The sequence below is a fragment of the Sus scrofa genome, chromosome 7 (assembly GCF_054392235.1).
Source record: "Sus scrofa isolate SSC_HxYL_T2T_F1_AM1 chromosome 7, Sscrofa_HxYL_maternal_Yorkshire_Landrace_v2.0, whole genome shotgun sequence".
NCBI lineage: Eukaryota > Metazoa > Chordata > Mammalia > Artiodactyla > Suidae > Sus > Sus scrofa.
Genome location: NC_139389.1, coordinates 8,614,869 through 8,634,135, shown reverse-complemented (window position 1 = coordinate 8,634,135; position 19,267 = coordinate 8,614,869). Strand labels below are relative to the sequence as shown.

The 19,267-nt window shown below is 36.9% G+C and overlaps 1 protein-coding gene and 1 long non-coding RNA gene across 10 annotated transcripts in view; both read right to left on the bottom strand.

Annotated features, from left to right (window-relative positions):
• LOC146401174 (uncharacterized) overlaps window positions 1–19,267 on the bottom strand; it is a 1,049,691-nt gene that overhangs the window by 233,773 nt on the left and 796,651 nt on the right. The gene's annotated exons all lie outside the window — the stretch shown is intronic.
• Window positions 1–19,267, bottom strand: part of HIVEP1 (HIVEP zinc finger 1) — a 145,842-nt gene that overhangs the window by 51,903 nt on the left and 74,672 nt on the right. For all 9 annotated transcript variants that reach the window (XR_014809585.1, XR_014809584.1, XM_013987646.3 and 6 more), the window contains exon 3: window positions 18,072–18,125. Coding sequence is in view for 7 of the 9 variants with exons in the window: in XM_013987646.3 (XP_013843100.2) it covers window positions 18,072–18,125 (54 nt within the window). In the remaining 2 variants the exon portion in view is untranslated. The remainder of the gene's footprint in view (window positions 1–18,071; window positions 18,126–19,267) is intronic.

Genomic DNA, 19,267 nt, shown 5'->3' with positions numbered 1-19,267 from the left:
TACCACTGGCACATGTGACGCTTTAACTTAAAAACAAAGTCTGTTACTCAAAAAAGAACTTTGTTCCTTGGCTGCAATGAAGTTAAGTGAGAAATAAACAGCAGAAAGACATCTGGAAAATCCCCAAATATCTGGAAATTGAACAACATATTTCTAAACAGCTCAGGGGGCAAAGAGGAAGTCATAGGGGAATTAAAAAATGCAAAACAAAACTTCAGAGCAGCTGAAAAACATGACAAAGAATATGTACCATGCCAATGATAGACAACACTCAAATTAGACACTAGAGAAACCTCAAGTCTGGGACAACAAAAGGTTCCATGGTGATTTTTAATCACTTCTCCAGATGATCTAGTTAACAGGATAAAAAGAATGAGATAATGATGGTAAGGAAGCAAACAGCATTATTTGCTGAGAGCATACGATTCCTAGAGAACCTAGGAGAAAGAGCTGAAACTCTACTACATCCAATAAGAATTTGAGTAAGTCAGCTGCCTACCCAAAATATTCACATATCAACCTTTTCACTTATACCAAAAATAGTTAGAAATATAATGAAAAAATGTTCTATTTATAAAAGTAATAACAATAGAAAAATGCCTTTAGAAGTATATTTAGCACAAAATATTCAAAACCTACAGAAAGTTTAAAAGTTTTCTGATATGATTTTAAAAAGTGCTTATATTGGAGTTCACATCGTGGCTCAGTGGTTAATGAATCCAACTAAGAACCATGAGGTTGTGGGTTCGATCCCTGGCCTTACTCAGTGGGTTAAGGATCCCACATTGCTGTGAGCTGTGGTGCAGGTTGCAGACGCGGCTTGGATCTGGTGTTGCTGTGGCTCTGGCGTGGGCCAGCGGCTACAGCTCCAATTAGACCCCTAGCCTGGGAACCTCCATATGCCACAGGAGTGGCCCTAGAAAATGCAAAAAGACAAAATAAAAATAAAATAAAAATAAAAAGTGCTTATAAAATGAAGAAATGCACCAGGCTCCTGGAGAGAATCACTATTTTGAAGATATCAAAACTTTGCAAATTTCTGACCTTTATACAATTTCAAACAATTTTTAAAATTTGCTTTTTTGAAAAAAATATGATATGACTCTAATCTTAACTTGGGAGAGTAAATATTCTGAATTAGATAATAAAATTCTGAAAAAGAATTATGTAAAGACAGCTACATGGAGAGAGATTAAATGAGTAAAGTGTAAAGTATTTTCTCCAAATGAGATTAATGGTTAAATGGAAACTCTTACATACTTAGAATATGAAAAAGTGGCATATTTCAAATCTTGATAAAAGGATAACATAGTTTTAAAATATGCAATGTAAGTTTCATACATGGGACAAAAAAGTAAATAAAGTAGATTAGATGTTAAGCAAATACCACATTCCAAAATAAATTCAATGTTCAATATAGGAGATAAAACCATAGAAAAATATGGATGAACATCTAGCTAATCTTGAGAGTGGAAATATGATTTCTAACCAAAAAAAAAAAAAACACAAGCAGAAGAAAAACCTTTTGAATATATAAAAATTAAACTCCCTCAGTGTGCGTGCGTGTGTGTGTGTGTATTTAAAAACACCATCTTACTACAAAAAAGCAAATGACAAAGAAAAGTATTGCACATACAGGCTGACAATGGGTTAATATTCTAACCACATAAAGAACTCTTATAAGGAACTTCTAGTAACGATGAATTCAGTAATTCAAGTATTCCTCCCTGAGGACAGCAGAAAAGCTAAATAAAATATATGAAGGCACTGAAACATTAAGAAGTCAATGAAAAGTTACTGGGCCAAGATCCATGTGAGGTTAAAAGTCCAAAAAGTGAAATCAGTATTTGGGGCTCCTTTTACTCAGAGATGGTTTGCTTATCCAGAAGGAGTAGCTAAAAGGCTGAGCAGCTCTTTAAAGGACAATCTAAAGGAGTGAAGAGTGTAAATGATAGAACCCAGGGCAGGCCATGCACAGAGTCCCTGAGAAAACCTGCATGATTCTAGCTGACAGCGTGAAGGCTTCATTCTAGGAAGGAGGAGACCTGATACAGACCAAGCCTCACGTGAACTGTAACTCACTTTCAATAGCCAGAAAATCTCAGACCCCAAAAGGGATTAAGTTGATACTGGACTGGCTGGTCCTCCTAGGAGTGTGGCAGAAGCAAACTAAAATTTTCTCTGGAGGAAGATATCATCAATTTAGGTTTTAAACCATTTCATTCATTTTTCAAATAGAATGTCTAACTCATATTCAAAGATAACCAGGCACCTGAGAAAAGAATTCAACATGAAAGAACCACCATTACAAGCAAGTGGACAGGGGTTCAACATACTAGAATTAATACAGACACTTAAAAATAAATGCACTTATTTTGTTCAAGAATAAGCTTACTAAAAATTCCAGAGGAGAATTAGAAAGTATAAAAAGAGAGATAACATATTTGAAAAGCAAAATATAAATAACACAATTGAAGAAATGCAATCTAATTTAGACCTCACTGGAGGGATTTAAGTTCAGAACAGAACAGTTGAAAATGATAGCAAACTGGAAGATAAGTCAAAAGAAACAACACAGAATAAAGTACTCGGAGACAAAGGAATGCAAAATCCAGGTGCTAAATCTAAAACAAAGAGGATAAATTGCAAAGGCTGGAAATGGAATCTTAGAAGGTAAGGAAATAAATAATTGAGTAGAAGTAATATTTGAGGAGATAGGTCTAAAATTTTTCAAAAAGTAATAAAACAACCTGAATGTCCATCAACAGATGAATGGATTAAGAAAATGTGGTACGTGGAGTTCCCGTCGTGGCTCAGTGGTTAACAAATCCGACTAGGAACCATGAGGTTGCGGGTACGATCCCTGGCCTTGCTCAGTGGGTTAACCATCCAGCATTGCTGTGAGCTGTGGTGTAGGTCACAAATGCGGCTTGGATCCTGAGTTGCTGTGGCTGTGGCTACAGCTCTGATTAGACCCCTAGCCTGGGAACCTCCATATGCCGCAAGAGCGGCCCAAGAAAATGGCAAAAAGACAAAAAAATAAGAATAACAATAAAAAAAATAAAGAAAGAAAGAAAATGTGGTACGTATACACGATGGAATACTACTCAGCCATAAAAAATAACAAAATATATATAATGTCATTTGCAGCAACATGGATGGAACTAGACTCTCAAACTAAGTGAAGTCAGAAAGAGAAAGGCAAATACCACATATCACTTACATCTGGAATCTAATATATGGCACAAATGAACCTTTCCACAAAAAAGAAAATCATGGACTTGGAGAACAGACTTGTGGTTGCCAAGGGGGAGGGGGAGGGTTTGGGATGGACTGTGAATTTGGGGTTAATAGATGCAAACTATTGCCTTTGGAATGGATAAGCAATGAGATCCTGCTGTATAGATAGCACTGGGAACTATGTCTAGTCACTTATGATGGAGCGTGATAATGTGAGAAAAAAGAAGGTATACATGTATGTGTGGGTGGGTCATCTTGTTGTACAGTAGGAAAACTGACAGAACACTGCAAACCAGCTATGATGGAAAAAATAAAAATCATAAAAAAATAAATATTTTTTTAAAAAGTAATGAAACACATGAATCTACAGATTCAAGAGTGCTATACACCACAAGCAAGCTAAATAAAACAGAGAAATCACACCTATACATCCCACTGTGAAACTGCACAAGTCAGCAACAAGGCCAAATGTTTTAAAAGTACAAGAAAATTTAATTATAAAAACACATTACCTTGTATACCTGAAATTTAACACAACTTTTTTAAGTTGACTATACTCCAATAAAATGTATTTTTTTTTTAAAAAAAGACAGATTACCTTCAAACAGGCAAAAATTAGACTTATACGTGACATCGGAACAGCAATACTGTGCTCAAGGAAATAAACCGCCAAACTAGAATCCTATGCTTCTGAACTCAGAAAAAGTATTTCTCAAGAATGAAAAAGAAACAGACATTTTAAAATAAATGATACAGGAAATCATTTGTCACTTGAAATAATCTGTCACAACAGACCGGCACTAATGGAAAACTAAAGATGATTCTTCACATAAAATAAAATTATCCCATGTGGGAAACTAGAGATGCGAGATGAAATGAGCCCCAAAGTGATTAATGTGTAGAAATCAAGATGAGCAGCAACTGTATAAAAATAATAAGGAATATATATGGAATTCAAATACATGATAATCATGGCATGTAAGTCAAAGAGCAGGGTAAACGAATAAACGCATGGAAGAGATGCTATGATGCAGAGTCCTGACAGCTTGGAGCCAGCGTCTGACGCAACAGCAACCTCTGGGAGCACCACCATGTCCCATTCGAGGCATACTGAGCAGAAGATCAGAGTAGTTCTTGGAGCACTGAGTGAAATATAAGTTTAGTTTTACCAACCAAAACAGATTCAGAGGCTTTGATAACATTCCTAATGGAAGAAATACACTGCAACACAATCAGAACATAGCTGCAATTCTGAGTAAGAACCCCAGCCCTAGAAGAAAAGCAAGAATGGATAAGTAGAATTTGAGATCACTTCCCCCAAAGTAAGGCCAAGAATTATTTAGTTAAAGGTTAAAACAATGCAAGATACAATGTTAAGCTTTTATAACAAAACAAGTACGCAACAGAATACATTAAGAAAAAAAACCTGTTCAAAAAAATAGAAAAATAATTATGGAGTGAAGAAGGGAAACTAAATTCACCATTAACAGGCTATGATGTAGCCAAAAAATCAGGAGAAAGAGACAAGAATATGGGCTTTAACAGAAAAGGAGAATGTAGTAGACATATTAAATTTCATATTTTATAAGTCTTTGTTAAAATAAAAATTTCTTAAAGTTTCAAAAAAAATTAAAATACTATAGGATTGGAGTATAGAGATAGCCCATCACTACCTGACACCTAGAGTTTTGTATTTCTGAATTCATCATATGCATAACTATTACTCACATACAAATAAATGTGTAATGAAATACTCAACTCCAAAGCAGGTCAATTAGCAAATTAAGAACCCAACAAAGAACTGCTTATTCAAAAATAGTTTAAAATATAGATCAAAATCTAGCAGGTACAGACAAAGTAGGTACTCAAATAGGAGTTTAATTAATCATTCAGAGGCAAATACTGCAGAACTTTTCCATCCATAAAAGAAAGTTTCATAGGCTGTCAATATATAATTTCAGAAATATAATTTTGACTGCAGGAACATAGGAAAAATAAGTAAAAACAAAAATAAAATCAGAGATAAATAAAATTTTTAAAAATTTAAGTAGAATAAGTAACAATTGTATTTGAAACTTTTAAAAATCACTCTAATCAATAATAAATGTTCTCTGAAATGAAAAAAGGGTAGGATATAAAAACAAAAAATGATTTAAAATTACAAGAGAAGGTTATACCTTATTTGAATATATTTGGATACTTGAATAACAAATAGAATGTAAGAAGTTATAAATATAATTGGCCCAAGATGGCACAAACTTGAACAGGTTGCTAATTAAGTAAGAAAATAACCATACATCTCCTGAAGACATAAACATGCTTTTTTTTCCCCCTACAAACACTCAACTTTCAAGTAACTTAAAGTAACCTTTCTTTTTTCTTTTTTTTTTTTTTTTTTGTCTTTTGCCATTTTCTTGGGCCGCTCCCGCGGCATACGGAGGTTTCCAGGCTAGGGGTCTGATCAGAGCTGTAGCCACTGGCCTACACCAGAGCCACAGCAACACTGGATCCGAGCCGCATCTGCAACCTACACCACCGCTCACGGCAACGCCGGATCCTTAACCCACTGAGCAAGGGTAGGGGTCAAACCTGCAACCTCATTGTTCCTAGTCGGGTTCGTTAACCACTGTGCCACGACGGGAACTCCCCCTTCATATTAAATATAAGGAAAACTACCCAACACAATCAATTAAGTCTTGATACCTCAAAATAGATTTAACACTACAGGCCAATGTCAGTGCAAGGCACAGCCATTCATCTGCTGTCAAAGCCAGACATTATCTCAGATCCCTCCTACTCTTGTTCAGCACCACTAATTATTAGAGAAATGCACATCAAAACCACTATGAGGTACCACCTTACAGTGGCCAGAATGGCCACCATCAAAAGTCTATGAGCAATAAGTGCTGGAGAGGGTGTGGAGAAAAGGGAACCCTCGTACGCTATTGGTGGGAACGTAAATTAGTGCAACTACTGTGGAAAAGAGTATGGAGATTCCTCAAAAACTAAAAACAGAATTACCATTTGATCCAGCAATCCCACTCCTGGACATCTCTCCAGAGAAAACCATGACTTGAAAAGATACATGTACCCATATAGTCACTGCAGCACTACATACAACAGCCAAGGCATGGAAACAACCTAAATGTCCAGTGACTGAGGGTGGAGCAAGAAGATGTGGTACATATACACAATGGAATATTACTTAGCCATTAAAAGGAATGAAATACTCACACTTTTAGCAACATGGATGGACCTAGAAATTATCCTGCTAAGGGAAGTTAGTCAGACACTTGAGACACAAACATCATATGCTATCACTTATATGAGGGGCCTAAAAAAAGGATACAATGAACTTACTTGCAAAACAGAAACTGATCACAGACTTTGAAAAACTTATGGTCACCAAAGGAGAGACAAGTTGAGGGGTAGGTTGGGGGTTTGAGATGGAAATGCTGTAAACTGGGTTGTGATGATGGTTGTATAACTATAAATATAACAAAATTCATTGAGTTAAAAACAAAACAAAACAGAAGTGGCTAACAGCATGCTAGGTAGTGGGCTTCCAGAAATAAACACCTGTAGCAACATCCCTATTCCTGGCTCCGGCACGGAGTTGCTCTTCCAATAAAATCTGTCAAACCCATTTCCTCACTAACTAAACATCAAACTATGTGCACACGTTACCATATACATTTGCTCTCACTGAAATTTTCTTCAGTCCTCTTCCAGCCTTTTCTCACTTATCCACAGAATCTTATTTTCTGCTTCCAAACCTTCTCTTGAATGAACTAGTTACTACTGTCTCCCATGCTTGGTGGTTAGGGCAACATTCTAAAGTATCATCCTTAAAATTTGATATTCTTTTTATACACACCATAGCCCAACAAAACAGGAGCAAAAGAATGCCCTGTTTGGGTGAAACAGTACTTTACAGTTTCCTTAACTGTCTGCTTTTTAATTTTTTAATTTATTTTCTAGAATTTCTCACCATTGTCTACCTGTCTTCAATTGATTCTGTCTCCCTGCACTTTTACTTTCTATTCTTCCTTGCCCGGAATTACAGCCCTTACTTTCATGTGATGTGTACTGCTTTCGCTGGTCCAAGAAAACATGAAAAAAGACCAAGTCTCTATGTAGGCAACAAATCTCTAAGCTTGCATCCCTTTCCCCCACACATGGAGTACAGAAGCAAAGCTGGAGAAAAGCCTAAGTAAATCAATAGCAGCACACATTAGCCTTTTAATCACCCTGCAACATTATTCAAATAAAAACTAACAGAGAGGCATATGCATGAGATCCATCACCCAAGAAGTGACAATAATAAATTAAAGAAAATCCGGGTTTTTTTCCTTAACATTCTTCCATGAATCCCCAAGTGAATCAACACAATGAGACCCATTCCTTCACTTTCCACAGTCCTCAGGGACGCGGTCCTCAAAGCAGCTCAAACCCACACATCGTTATCTGAACTACTGCATCTCTCTTGTCAAAAAAATGAAGCAATGGACTAAATACATAATTTATGGAAGTTAAACAAACATTTTAATCTCCCTGAAATCATGGTGATCTTCCGATCAGTTATAAGATCTTTTAAACATTTTAATCTCCCCGAAATCCTGGTGATCTTATAATCAATTACAAGAGAACTGTGTCATGACTTAACTGGAAGTGACGTTTTCCCTTTCTAAATGGTGCAAGACATCACTGCGTGTCTTACAAACAACAGCATTCTGAGGCCAACGGAAAACAGGCTTTAAAAGTGTGAAATAGGCTATAAAAGTGTAAAATGCAAGCCTTTCTCAAAGACTTCTACAAAAGTGAAATCTTGTTACTATTTTAGTCTCTTATTTAACAAATGATTATTCAATAGAGAATAATCAATAACACTGTTAGGAAACATATGGAGATTTTTGCCTCATAATTTATAGGACACAAAGTTTAGTTTTTTGCATTTAAACACCATGAACAGAATAAAGACATTTATTTTACATTAATGTACTCAAAAGTACTTTTATTTATCATTATGCAAATTGTCTTCTATAGAGCTAGCATAGTCTAGCTTGAAAGGCAATGACTTCTTGGGATTTGGTATTTTTAAATCTCAAAATATTGACAGGATTGACATATGATGCCTTTAACTCACATATATGGCACAAATAATTAAAATAATACTAATTTTCCCATAATTCAAACCATTGGCATTGTCTACTACACAAAAACAACACTTTAGGATTCGTGCATATTTAAATTTGAAAGTCAAAGCAAATATAATATTAAAAGAAAAAAAGAGATGACCTTCTCTCCTAAAAAAATAGAAAATCTGTTACAGTTTTCCCAAGGGAAATTTGTTAGGCACTGCTGCCAGTCTGCTGAAAACCTCATGAATTTTGATTCTACCAATTCAGATTTTATGATAATTCAGGCAAGAGCTGAGATAAAAGTCATAGGTTCCTTTAAGGTACAGACCTTTTCATTCCTATCCATTTCTCATGGCTAAAGAGAATAGCTGGTGCATAACAATAAAAAAAAAAGAATAAAAGAATTAACTAATAACAATTCTACAAAGAAAACATGATTTTCTGATCACTTAATACTAAGAAAGTAGAATTTCTTTTTGTTACATCCATTAATGTTCATTTAATTACATTACTTCCTGGTAATTACTGTGTAAACCCAACAATCACAACCCGTCAAAAATATAGTCATCTGTCCACCAACAGATGATGTGGCATGGGAGTGCCTATAGTGGCACAGTGGGTTAAGAACCTGACTGCAGTGGTTCAGTCTGTTGCAGAGGTGCAGGTTCAGTCCCCGGCCTGGCATAGTGGGTTAAAGGATCCAGTGTTGCTGCAGCTGTGGCAGAGATCACAGCTGCAATCTAGATTCAATCCCTGGCCCAGGAATTTCCATATGCCATAGGTACAGCCATTCACAAAAAAAAAAAGAGAAGGAGGAGATGGGGTCTGTGTACACAATGGCATAGTGCTCGGCCGTAACAAAGAATGACATGACGCCATCTGCAGTGTATGGATGGACTTGAGAGATTATCATAATGAGGAAAGTCAGTCAGACAGACCAATATCATTATCACTTACATGCGAAATCTAAAAAAAATGATACTTTATATGGGGAGTTCCCGTCGTGGCGCAGTGGTTAATGAATCCAACTAGGAACCATGAGGTTGCGGGTTCGATCCCTGCCCTTGCTCAGTGGGTTAACGATCCGGCGTTGCCGTGAGCTGTGGTGTAGGTTGCAGACGTGGCTCGGATCCCGAGTTGCTGTGGCTCTGGCGTAGGCCGGTGGCTACAGCTCCGATTGGACCCCTAGCCTGGGAACCTCCATATGCCGCGGGAGCGGCCCAAAGAAATAGCAAAAAGACAAAAAAAAGGAAAAAAAATATATATGTACACCTAACTAATTAGTACTACTTCAATACTGAAATAATAAAACTGCATCCCTTTAAAATATTCTACAGTTCAGACATCTCACTATTCACGAGCTTTTTCACTGGCAATACTAATGTGAGTTTCCATTTTATACATTGTTGATGACTTTCCAAGTTTATAACATTTTAGGTAAAAGTAAGCCAACCAAGTTTTCTTTTATGGCATATCCCTTTTCCCAGACTGTTTTAAAACATTTTTATCTTATATCGTATTAACATTATTCACTTGAATAAAAAATCAGACCAACTTTTCCATTACGCCACCTAAAGTTTAGTCTTACTTAGGAAGTACTTCATGCCTTGGTTATAGGAACCTGCTCGTGTACTCTCTGACGTTCACTTAGCAGAATTCTTAAAGATGAGAATGTCACTGGCATTAAAGCATAACCTTATTACCATAAAATATTATTCCAAATCATCCCTCGTTTCTTTTTTTAATATCACACGTGATATTTTAAAAAGAAAAAAATGGAATTATTTTTCACTCCTTGCAAACCCACTCGTGCTATAAGGAGCTTAAAAAAGTTAGGAAAGCAGGGGAGTAAGCGCTAGCTTTCTTATTTAACCCTCATTAGAGTTCATAATCTAGCTTTCTGCTCACCAGCCTGTCATGCTCACTTCGGAGTTAGTCTAGTCTGACACAAGACCCAGCTCCCTTCAAGCTTCTCTGGACAACAAGTGGGTAATTCCAGGGCATAAATGATGCCTGTGCTAACAAAAGTCCTGGTGGTCAAGGGACTCCTGGGGCCAAGTCTAAATATCACCGAGTTCTTTCAGCAGGACAGACGCCTTACTCTGCTTCCTAAGTCATAGAAACTACTTCTCTGCTTAGGCCCCCTTACTCTGACAGACATGGTAAAACAGATGAGCAACAGAAATTATTTTAATTTATTTTTTATTTTTTTGTCTTTTCAGGGCCACACCCGCGGCATATGGAGGTTCCCAGGCCAGGGGTCGAATCGGAGCTGCAGCTGCCGGCCCAGATCACAGCCACAGCCACGCCAGATCCGAGCCACGTCTGCGACCTTCACCACAGCAACACCGATCCTTAACCCTCCGAGCTCGGCCTCGTGGTTCCTGGTCAGATTCATTAACCACTGAGCCACGACGGGAACTCCAGAAATTATGTTTAAATAAAAACTTTCTGGTGGCTGGAGTATGTCATATGAGAGTGACTGCAGATAATAGGAAACTCCAGGTAGAGGGTGGTGATTTTAGGATTCTGCTGTTTGAGTCAGAATAACATGAAAAACCCCAGTGCAGGCTAACCTAAAATCTCCACCTTTTCCTAAAACCATTGTTTGACTTGTATTTTTTCTCATTACAATATTCCTTTAAAAAGTGATCTCTTCACTCAAAGGGAAGAACAGGACTAACAGTGCTACAGATGCAACTTTCACTAGAGCACAGCTCTCATCCAGATACAATGTAGGACAATGTTAGAACAACACAGACTTGAAAATTGCTCTCTTTCTGGTAGCAGTCCCTGGGGTAAGGTTATTTAACATCTTTCAACTTTAGCTTTTTCATCTTTGTAAAATGATGAATTTATCTGTAAAATGCTGATTTCTAAATTTCTAACATAACATCTAGGAGGATTTTTTTAATGGAACATTCCCTGAAACTTTTGTATTCAGAAAATTTCTAAAATTATTTTAGAAACACAAACCGCTTTTTAAAAAAAACAATGTAACAATGCAATTAAGCCAGAAATCAGTAACAAAAAGATATATTAAATCCCCAACCATCCCCATGGGGGGAAAAAAATTCTATCAAGGGGGTCAAAGAAGAAATTAATGAAAGTAGCAAATATGAACTCAGGTTTAGTATAGCTAAAGCAACGTCTAGAAGGATTTAACACTGTTAAGTGATTTCAACAGAAAAAGAATAAAGACTTACAAATGGATTTCCAACTTAAGAAATTTGATAACAATAAACCCAAAGAAGAGGATAAGAAAGAGAAAAATGAAATGAAACTGAGAACTATGACACAAGAGAGTATCAAGAAAATCAGAAGTCAGCACAATAAAAGGGGAGTGAAATAGACAACCCTCTAGCACTACTCACCAAAACAGAGAGAAAAGGTACAAATGAACCATATTAACAATGAAAACAAATGGAGACACAACTACAGATCCAGCAGCAATGAGAGTAAGAGAATACCCTGAATGACTTTTTGCCAATTAATGTGAATACTTAATAAAATGGAAAAATATCTGACTGAAGGGAAAAAAGCTCAAGGAATCTCATATTACTAAATATATTGGCTTGGTACTTAAAAATCCCCTACCCTTAACCCCTCTCAAAAGTCAAAATACATTCTCAGACTTGGCTCTAAAGCTCTAATTTCAGTATCAAACAACTCTATGGGAAGCAGGGGAATATAGTCTTCAGATCATTCAATAGAGCTACAAAACCTTAAAACGAACTGGGCAAGGAAAATAATAAGAAAATGAAATGACAGACCAGTATCTCTTGAATATGGAACACATAAATCTTCAAGAAATATTCAAACATTTTAATAGTGACATATTAAAAGCAGTGCCCCTGAAATCAAGAACAAGCCAAGGGTGCCAACACCATCATTCTGTTGGATTTTTACTGGAGCCAACTGGGTTAAACAAGAAAAACAAATAAAAGGAACAATGATTTAAAAAGGAAGAAAGAAAACATTCATTACTCCCAGCTGATACGATGCTTGTAAGAAATTCTAAAGCATTGGCAGACATATTTTCAGAATGAATGAGTGCATCCTAGTGGCTGGATAGAAAATGAATATACGAGAATATATTATACTTTCCTATTTGCCAAGAAGAGATAGAAAATGATTTCACAGAAAAGAAAATCAGTGAAACCAGCAAAATAAAGAAAATTCTAAGAATTAAATCCAATAAAGTGAGTACATGATCCGTATGGGAAAAAATTACAGGACATTAAAGAAAATACAGGTATCAAAAATATACTATTCTTATGGATAGGGAGCCTGAAAATTGTTTATGATAGTTTGCCCAAATTCAATGCAATCCTAAAGTTCCAACAAGTCTTTTTTTTTTTTTTTTTGTCTTTTTGTCTTTTGTTGTTGTTGCTATTTCTTGGGCCGCTCCCGCGGCATATGGAGGTTCCCAGGCTAGGGGTCGAATCGGAGCTGTAGCCACTGGCCTACGCCAGAGCCACAGCAACGCAGGATCCAAGCCGCGTCTGCAACCTACACCACAGCTCACGGCAATGCCGGATCGTTAACCCACTGAGCAAGGGCAGGGACCAAACCCGCAACCTCATGGTTCCTAGTCGGATTCGTTAACCACTGCGCCACGACGGGAACTCCTCAACAAGTCTTTTTTAAGTTGATTCTAAAATTTAAATGGATGAGAAAAAAACTAGAAATAATCAAAATACTCCTAAAAGAGTAAGTCAGAAATTTGCCTTCCTGTATATCAAAACAATAAAGTGACAGTAATGAACACATTGTAGCATGAAACCATGGACAAACAGAAGAGAGTGCTACGACACAAACCCACACACACAGGCAAAATTAATATGAAATATAGTAAAGGAAGAATCCACTCAATAAATATGTTGGGTGGCACAAAAACAGACACACAGATCAATGGAATAGGATAAGAGAGCCCAGATGCAAACCCACACACTATGGTCAACTAACCCACGACAAAGGAGGCAAGAATATACAATGAAGAAGAGACAGTCTCTTCAATAAGTGGTGCAGGGAAAACAGGACAGCTACAGTGAAAGAATGAAATTAGAACAGTCTCTAATACCACATAAAAAAAGAAGCTCAAAATGGATTAAAGACCTAAATGTAAGACCAGATACTATAAACCTCCTAGAGGAAAACAGGCAGAACAGTCTTTGGCATAAATCATAGCAATATTTTTTTGGACCGATCTCCTACAGTGAAGGAAATAAAAGTAAAAATAACTTGAATATGGAACACATAATTAAAGTTGAGATCCTTTGCACATCAAAATGAAAAGACAACCTACAGAATGGGAGAAAATATTTGCAAATGGTATGACTTATCAGGGAATAATATTCAACATATATAACTAGTTTATTCAGCTCAACATCAAAAAAACAAACAGCCTGGCTAAAAAATGGGCAGAAGGACTGCATAGATATTTTTTCCAAAGAGGAAATGCAGATGGCAACGGGCATATGAAAAGATGCTCAACATTGCTAATTATCAGGGAAATGCAAATCAAAACCATAAATCACCTCACAACAGTCAGAATGGCTATCATCAAAAATAACACAAATAGGAGTTCCTGTCGTGGCTCAGTGGTTAACGAATCCAACTAGGAACCATGAGGTTGTCGGTTCGATCCCTGGCCTTGCTCAGTGGGTTGAGGATCCGGCATTGCCATGAGCTGTGTGGTGTAGGTTGCAGACGTGGCTCAGATCCTGCATTGCTGTGGCTCTGGCATAGGCCGGCAGCTACAGCTCCAATTCGACCCCTAGCCTGGGAACCTCCATATGCCATGGGAGCGGCCCTGGAAATGGCAAAAAGACAAAAATAAATAAATAAAAAATAACAAAAATAACAAATGTTGACAAAGATGTGGCAAAAAGAGAACCCCTGTACACTGTTGGTTGGAATGTATACTGGTGCAGTCACTGGGGAATCAGTATGGAAGTTTCTCAAAAAACTAAAAATAGAACTACTATATGACCCAGCAATTCTACTCCTGTATATATCCAAACAACAACAACCCACTAAGCCAAAAAGATACAGGTACCCCAATGTTCACAGAAGCATCATTTACAACTGCCAAGGTGTGGAAGAAACTTAAGCGCCCATCAACAGATAAATGGATGAAGAAGCTATGTGTGTGTGTGTATTTCATATATATGTGTGTATATATATTATATTTGTGTGTGTGTGTATACATACACACATGTATTTATAATGGAATACTACTCAGCCATAAAAAAGAATGAACTTTTGCCAACTGCAAATATTATAATTTTACCTTTAAAGCTAAAACTCAGACAAAACTAAAAAGGACACTGTTTGAGAATACATAATTATTTTTAAGGAGCACTAAAATGGTAACACAAAGTTAAGGACAGTAAAGACCTCTAGAGAGCAGATAGTGGGATAAAATGGTGACTAGGATGTAGGTTAATAAACAGTACGTATTAGCAATGTGCCAGTTCTTTGGGTATTTGAATCAAAGATTACGATGCTATTCTTATGAGTTATACTAAGTAACATGTACCAATACAAGTATTATGTATTAAATATATAATACATAATAGTATATACAACAATGTGTAATACCACATAAGGCATATTTAATAATATATTACATATATTTGTATATTATATAATATATACTATGTGTCAAATATGGTGATAGAAATTTGAAACAAAGTATTAAATAAAGCTTATTCAAGAGATAGTATATAAAACTCTCCAAATTAACTGCTCTGTTTGTCTCTTCCCAGTTTATTTTATACATATCCCTTCACTACATCTGTGATATTCACTATTTATTTTATTTAAATCTAGTGCAATAATTTTAGAAATAGTGTCAAGGACAATGGATGTTAAGAGCAAGTAAACAGCATTGTAGGAAGGAAATAAGGACAATTTACGGACTTGTATGGATGCTGTATGCTACACTTTTCCCCAAATTAAAAAGATAAATCAAATTCAAGTCATCTGATTTTCATTCATAAGCAGAGAGCAAGAATAAAAGAAATACATTAACATAATTTACTGCGCTCGTTTATTCTACTGGTGTATAATGAGCAAAGTCAGCTTGTTTGCCACCGTATTAAACTAAATAAATTAATCCTTCCTTAAAAGGTTAGGAAACAGCAAAGATATCTTTTTTTAATCTACCAATAAGCGAGGTTTGTTTTCTTTCAGAGCCTACTAGTATGCTAAACTCTTCTGAAGATAAATTAGGTACTTGTCCTAATGGTCAAAAAAGAAGAGCGGGAGAGAGACCGTCAAACAGGTTAAGGACCACGGCATCTTCAACAGAGACAAAGCCTTAGAACCATGAGCACCACAGAAAATAAGGCAGATGTAGAAAAAAGCTAAATTTTCAGAGGGAAATAACCAAAAGCATGTTGGAAAAAACAGTGAAAAAAATTGATCTATTCTAGATGACTCATCTTAATCATAAACACAAAAACTCTAAATTTTTAAGGTATAGTTTTCAAAAGAAGAAATGACTTCCATAAAACAGAGAGCTCTGCAAAGATCTGAGAAATCTCAAATCCTCTATTACTGAAAGATTTTATCTCATGTTGTTAAAGACAAATGGATATTATTCCTTAATTATATTACAGAAGAAAACTATTTCATTTTTAATTTGCCCAGAATGCATATGTAAAAATGAAAGTCAAGTAGTAATTCTTGGCCATGAATTGCAGGGAACTATGCTCACTTGGTATTCATCCCAGGTCTTAAGAAAGGGTAGCCTGCCAAATGGAGCCCAATGGATTATTCTCAACCTCATTATCCAATTTCTTTTTCTAGAACCTTTGTTCCATTTCCTCCTTCCTATCAAGCATTTAGTTCAGTTTTTAAAGCTCTTTGCTTTGGGTAAAAAAAGAGGGAAAAGGAAGACAAGTGCACATTTATTTTGCTAACGGAAGCAGCTCTAAACTTTTACTAGATGTGGAAGAGATTGACCAGGACAAAGAAGTTTAAATCATAAGTTTAAACCATAATCTTATAGCCAGTGTCTCAATTATACCATGATTCCAGATACGTGGGGACGAGATCTTCAAACTTTCAAAGGCACCATGTGGCTGTGGCGACTTCTATGCTCTTCCTACTCTTGTTTTTCTACAAGTGTCATTAAAGAGTCTTATTTGATATGGGCCTTCCAGAGATTCCATGGGGGGGGAGGTGCAAAGGGAGACAAAAAAGAAGAAAGGCACTTTATACTTTTTTTTTTAAATCTTTTTGGCCCATCCACAGCATATGGAGGCTCCCAGGCTAGGGGTCGAATCAGAGCTGTAGCTGCCGGCCTACACCACAGCCACAGCAACGCCAGATCCAAGTCGCTTCTGCAACCTACACCACAGCTCATGGCAATGCCTGATCCTTAACCCACTGAGTGAGGCCAGGGATCGAACCTGAGTCCTCATGCATGCTAGTCAGATTTCGTTTCCACTGAGCCACGACGGGAACTCCAGAAGACACTTTAAAGTGTCAGCACATCACAGCCTAACTGCTCAGCTCAGCCCTGAATGACTCTGGAGGCCTCACAGGCTGGCCCAAGGGATGGAGAACCTGGACAACCAGCAATTATTTCCACTAAAGATACCTCGCGAGCAACCTAACTAGATTTGGAGAGGGGCGTCGGGGGGAGGCTCTTCACTGGAATCTTATGTGGTTAAATTACTCTGCCAAAATATCCCACTGTGATTAGAAGACACAGCAAGGACAAAGAAATAATAAGTCATGAAACCTCAAAGCCAAAAAGAGAAGCCTCTAGCCTTGTAATCAATTCTCCCCATTGACAGAGACCGCTGGCATTCTTTCCACCTTACGTCTTCCTTCCCTCCCACGAGCTGTTCCTCATCTGCTGCATTTTTTCGTATTACCTGGGAAAATAGTATGTATGCTTTCCATGATGAAAACCGATTTTTGGTTTAGACGTTTTTATACATTTATGCATTATAACTAGTGAAAGAATACAAATCCAGATACATGAAAGTTAATCATCTTCCTTTGCGCCTTCTCTCACCAATGCAAACTTACTTGTGTAAAAGTCTGTTCAAACTTTGTCCAATCCTACATAAGCAGTGTGCACATGCATATGTTTTTGATTGAAAAAAGTGGTGTATTTTACATGCTACATTGCAATTTCATTTTCCCATTTAGCAACAAATCACCACAGTCCACAGAAATAATTAACATTTTAAAAAGCTACATAACATCTCCAAATATGAATGTCCTACAATTTATTCAATTATTCCTGCACTGACTAGCACAGGCGTTATTTTTAGTTGTCTTAGGTTTTTGTCATTTCAAAAAAATACTGTATCACGTGAACACATATGAGCACACACACATGTGAACATGACCCCCAGGCTCCATCCTGGGGCTACCTTTACCGCTGCAGGACAGCTTCACAAACAGGACTTTCAGAAGGGATGCAACAATCTTTCATACTCTCACCAAAAAAAAATATTAATATGTGGGAAACAGTTATAGCTATGTAGTTAAAACATTTCATAAGGTAAAGTACATGTACTTTTAAGTATCAATCAATTTAAGGTGATTTTTAATTTTGCGATATGCTTACGTTGATTGATTTAGTATAGCTGCAATTATAAGGCATTTATATAGGAATTCCTGCAAGAATAAAGTATATATTGGGGTTGATTTTTAATTTACCTTTTTTTGACACTTCTGCCCCATTAAGTTCTTTTTGTGCTTCTTCAATTTTATCTAAAAACAAACAAACAAAATTTATGAATCAATTCATCAAATACAGTTAAGAATACTAGCAAACATACTACTTATAAACAGTGCCTGACACATAGTTAAAAAAAAAAAAAAATCTGTTGAAAGAATTATTTATGAAACAAATACACATAAACTTAAAGTAATGATGATCCTTTAAAAATCATTATTTTCATTATGTCTTAGTCACAGGGCTACTTCCAGTTCTTTTCAAAATGCAAATAACTAGTACACTTAAAATACTAGACCATAGTTTAAAAATGTTTAGCTGCCTAGTAAAAGTATCTAAAAATAGTACTTTCTTTACGAAGATATACAGAGTTTATGAGAGACAAACAAATGCCTATTGGCTTAGAAACAAGGCAAGTTCACAGACGGCCTAAGCCGAATGCCGGAGAAGTAAGAGAAAGGGTGGAAACACTAAGCAAACGATGGACTGAAGAACAGCCACACAACGCCCATCATGGTGGCTGACCCGTAATTACAAGTAGAGTTACTGTGAGTGAGAGGTGGAAAACTGCACGAAAGAGAGACTAGAGAAAACCAACGCCCAGAGAAGGGCGACAATTTGAAAGAAGCCTCACTAACAGGGCCTCGGGAAGGCTGCCGCAGGAGTGGATGCGGCAGGGAGGCAGCCCGGGTCCAGAGCAGCTCTCGCATCTGAGCTCTGAGTGCGGCTGGATTTTGTCAATAAGCACGTATTCTGCTTTGGCAATGAATTTAAATGTTATAAGCACATACATATTTGATGACCATGACAACAATCAACGCCATGTTTACTATGGTGGTCTAAGTGCTTACTATAAAATGGTACAAGTTACAAAACTCCTAGGGTGCTATTTTGTACTGAAATGATATATTACATTTTAGACAGTCCACTGAAACACAGTTTAAAAATATTAGCAAGGCAGCTATTTATGCCTTCCAGCACATACCGTTAGCCCCACAAATGGTCCCTGGTGCTAAATACCACTATAGTCCCATGGAAGATGCCACCTCCAAATGGCACCCTTCCCCAAATAGGACACAGATCCCAGCACAAGCCCTTCAAATTCTGTCCATCAGCCTCTTCCTCCATCAGCCATGCCAGAAAAGACAGAAAGCCAAAGAGCCTTCGATTTATTGAT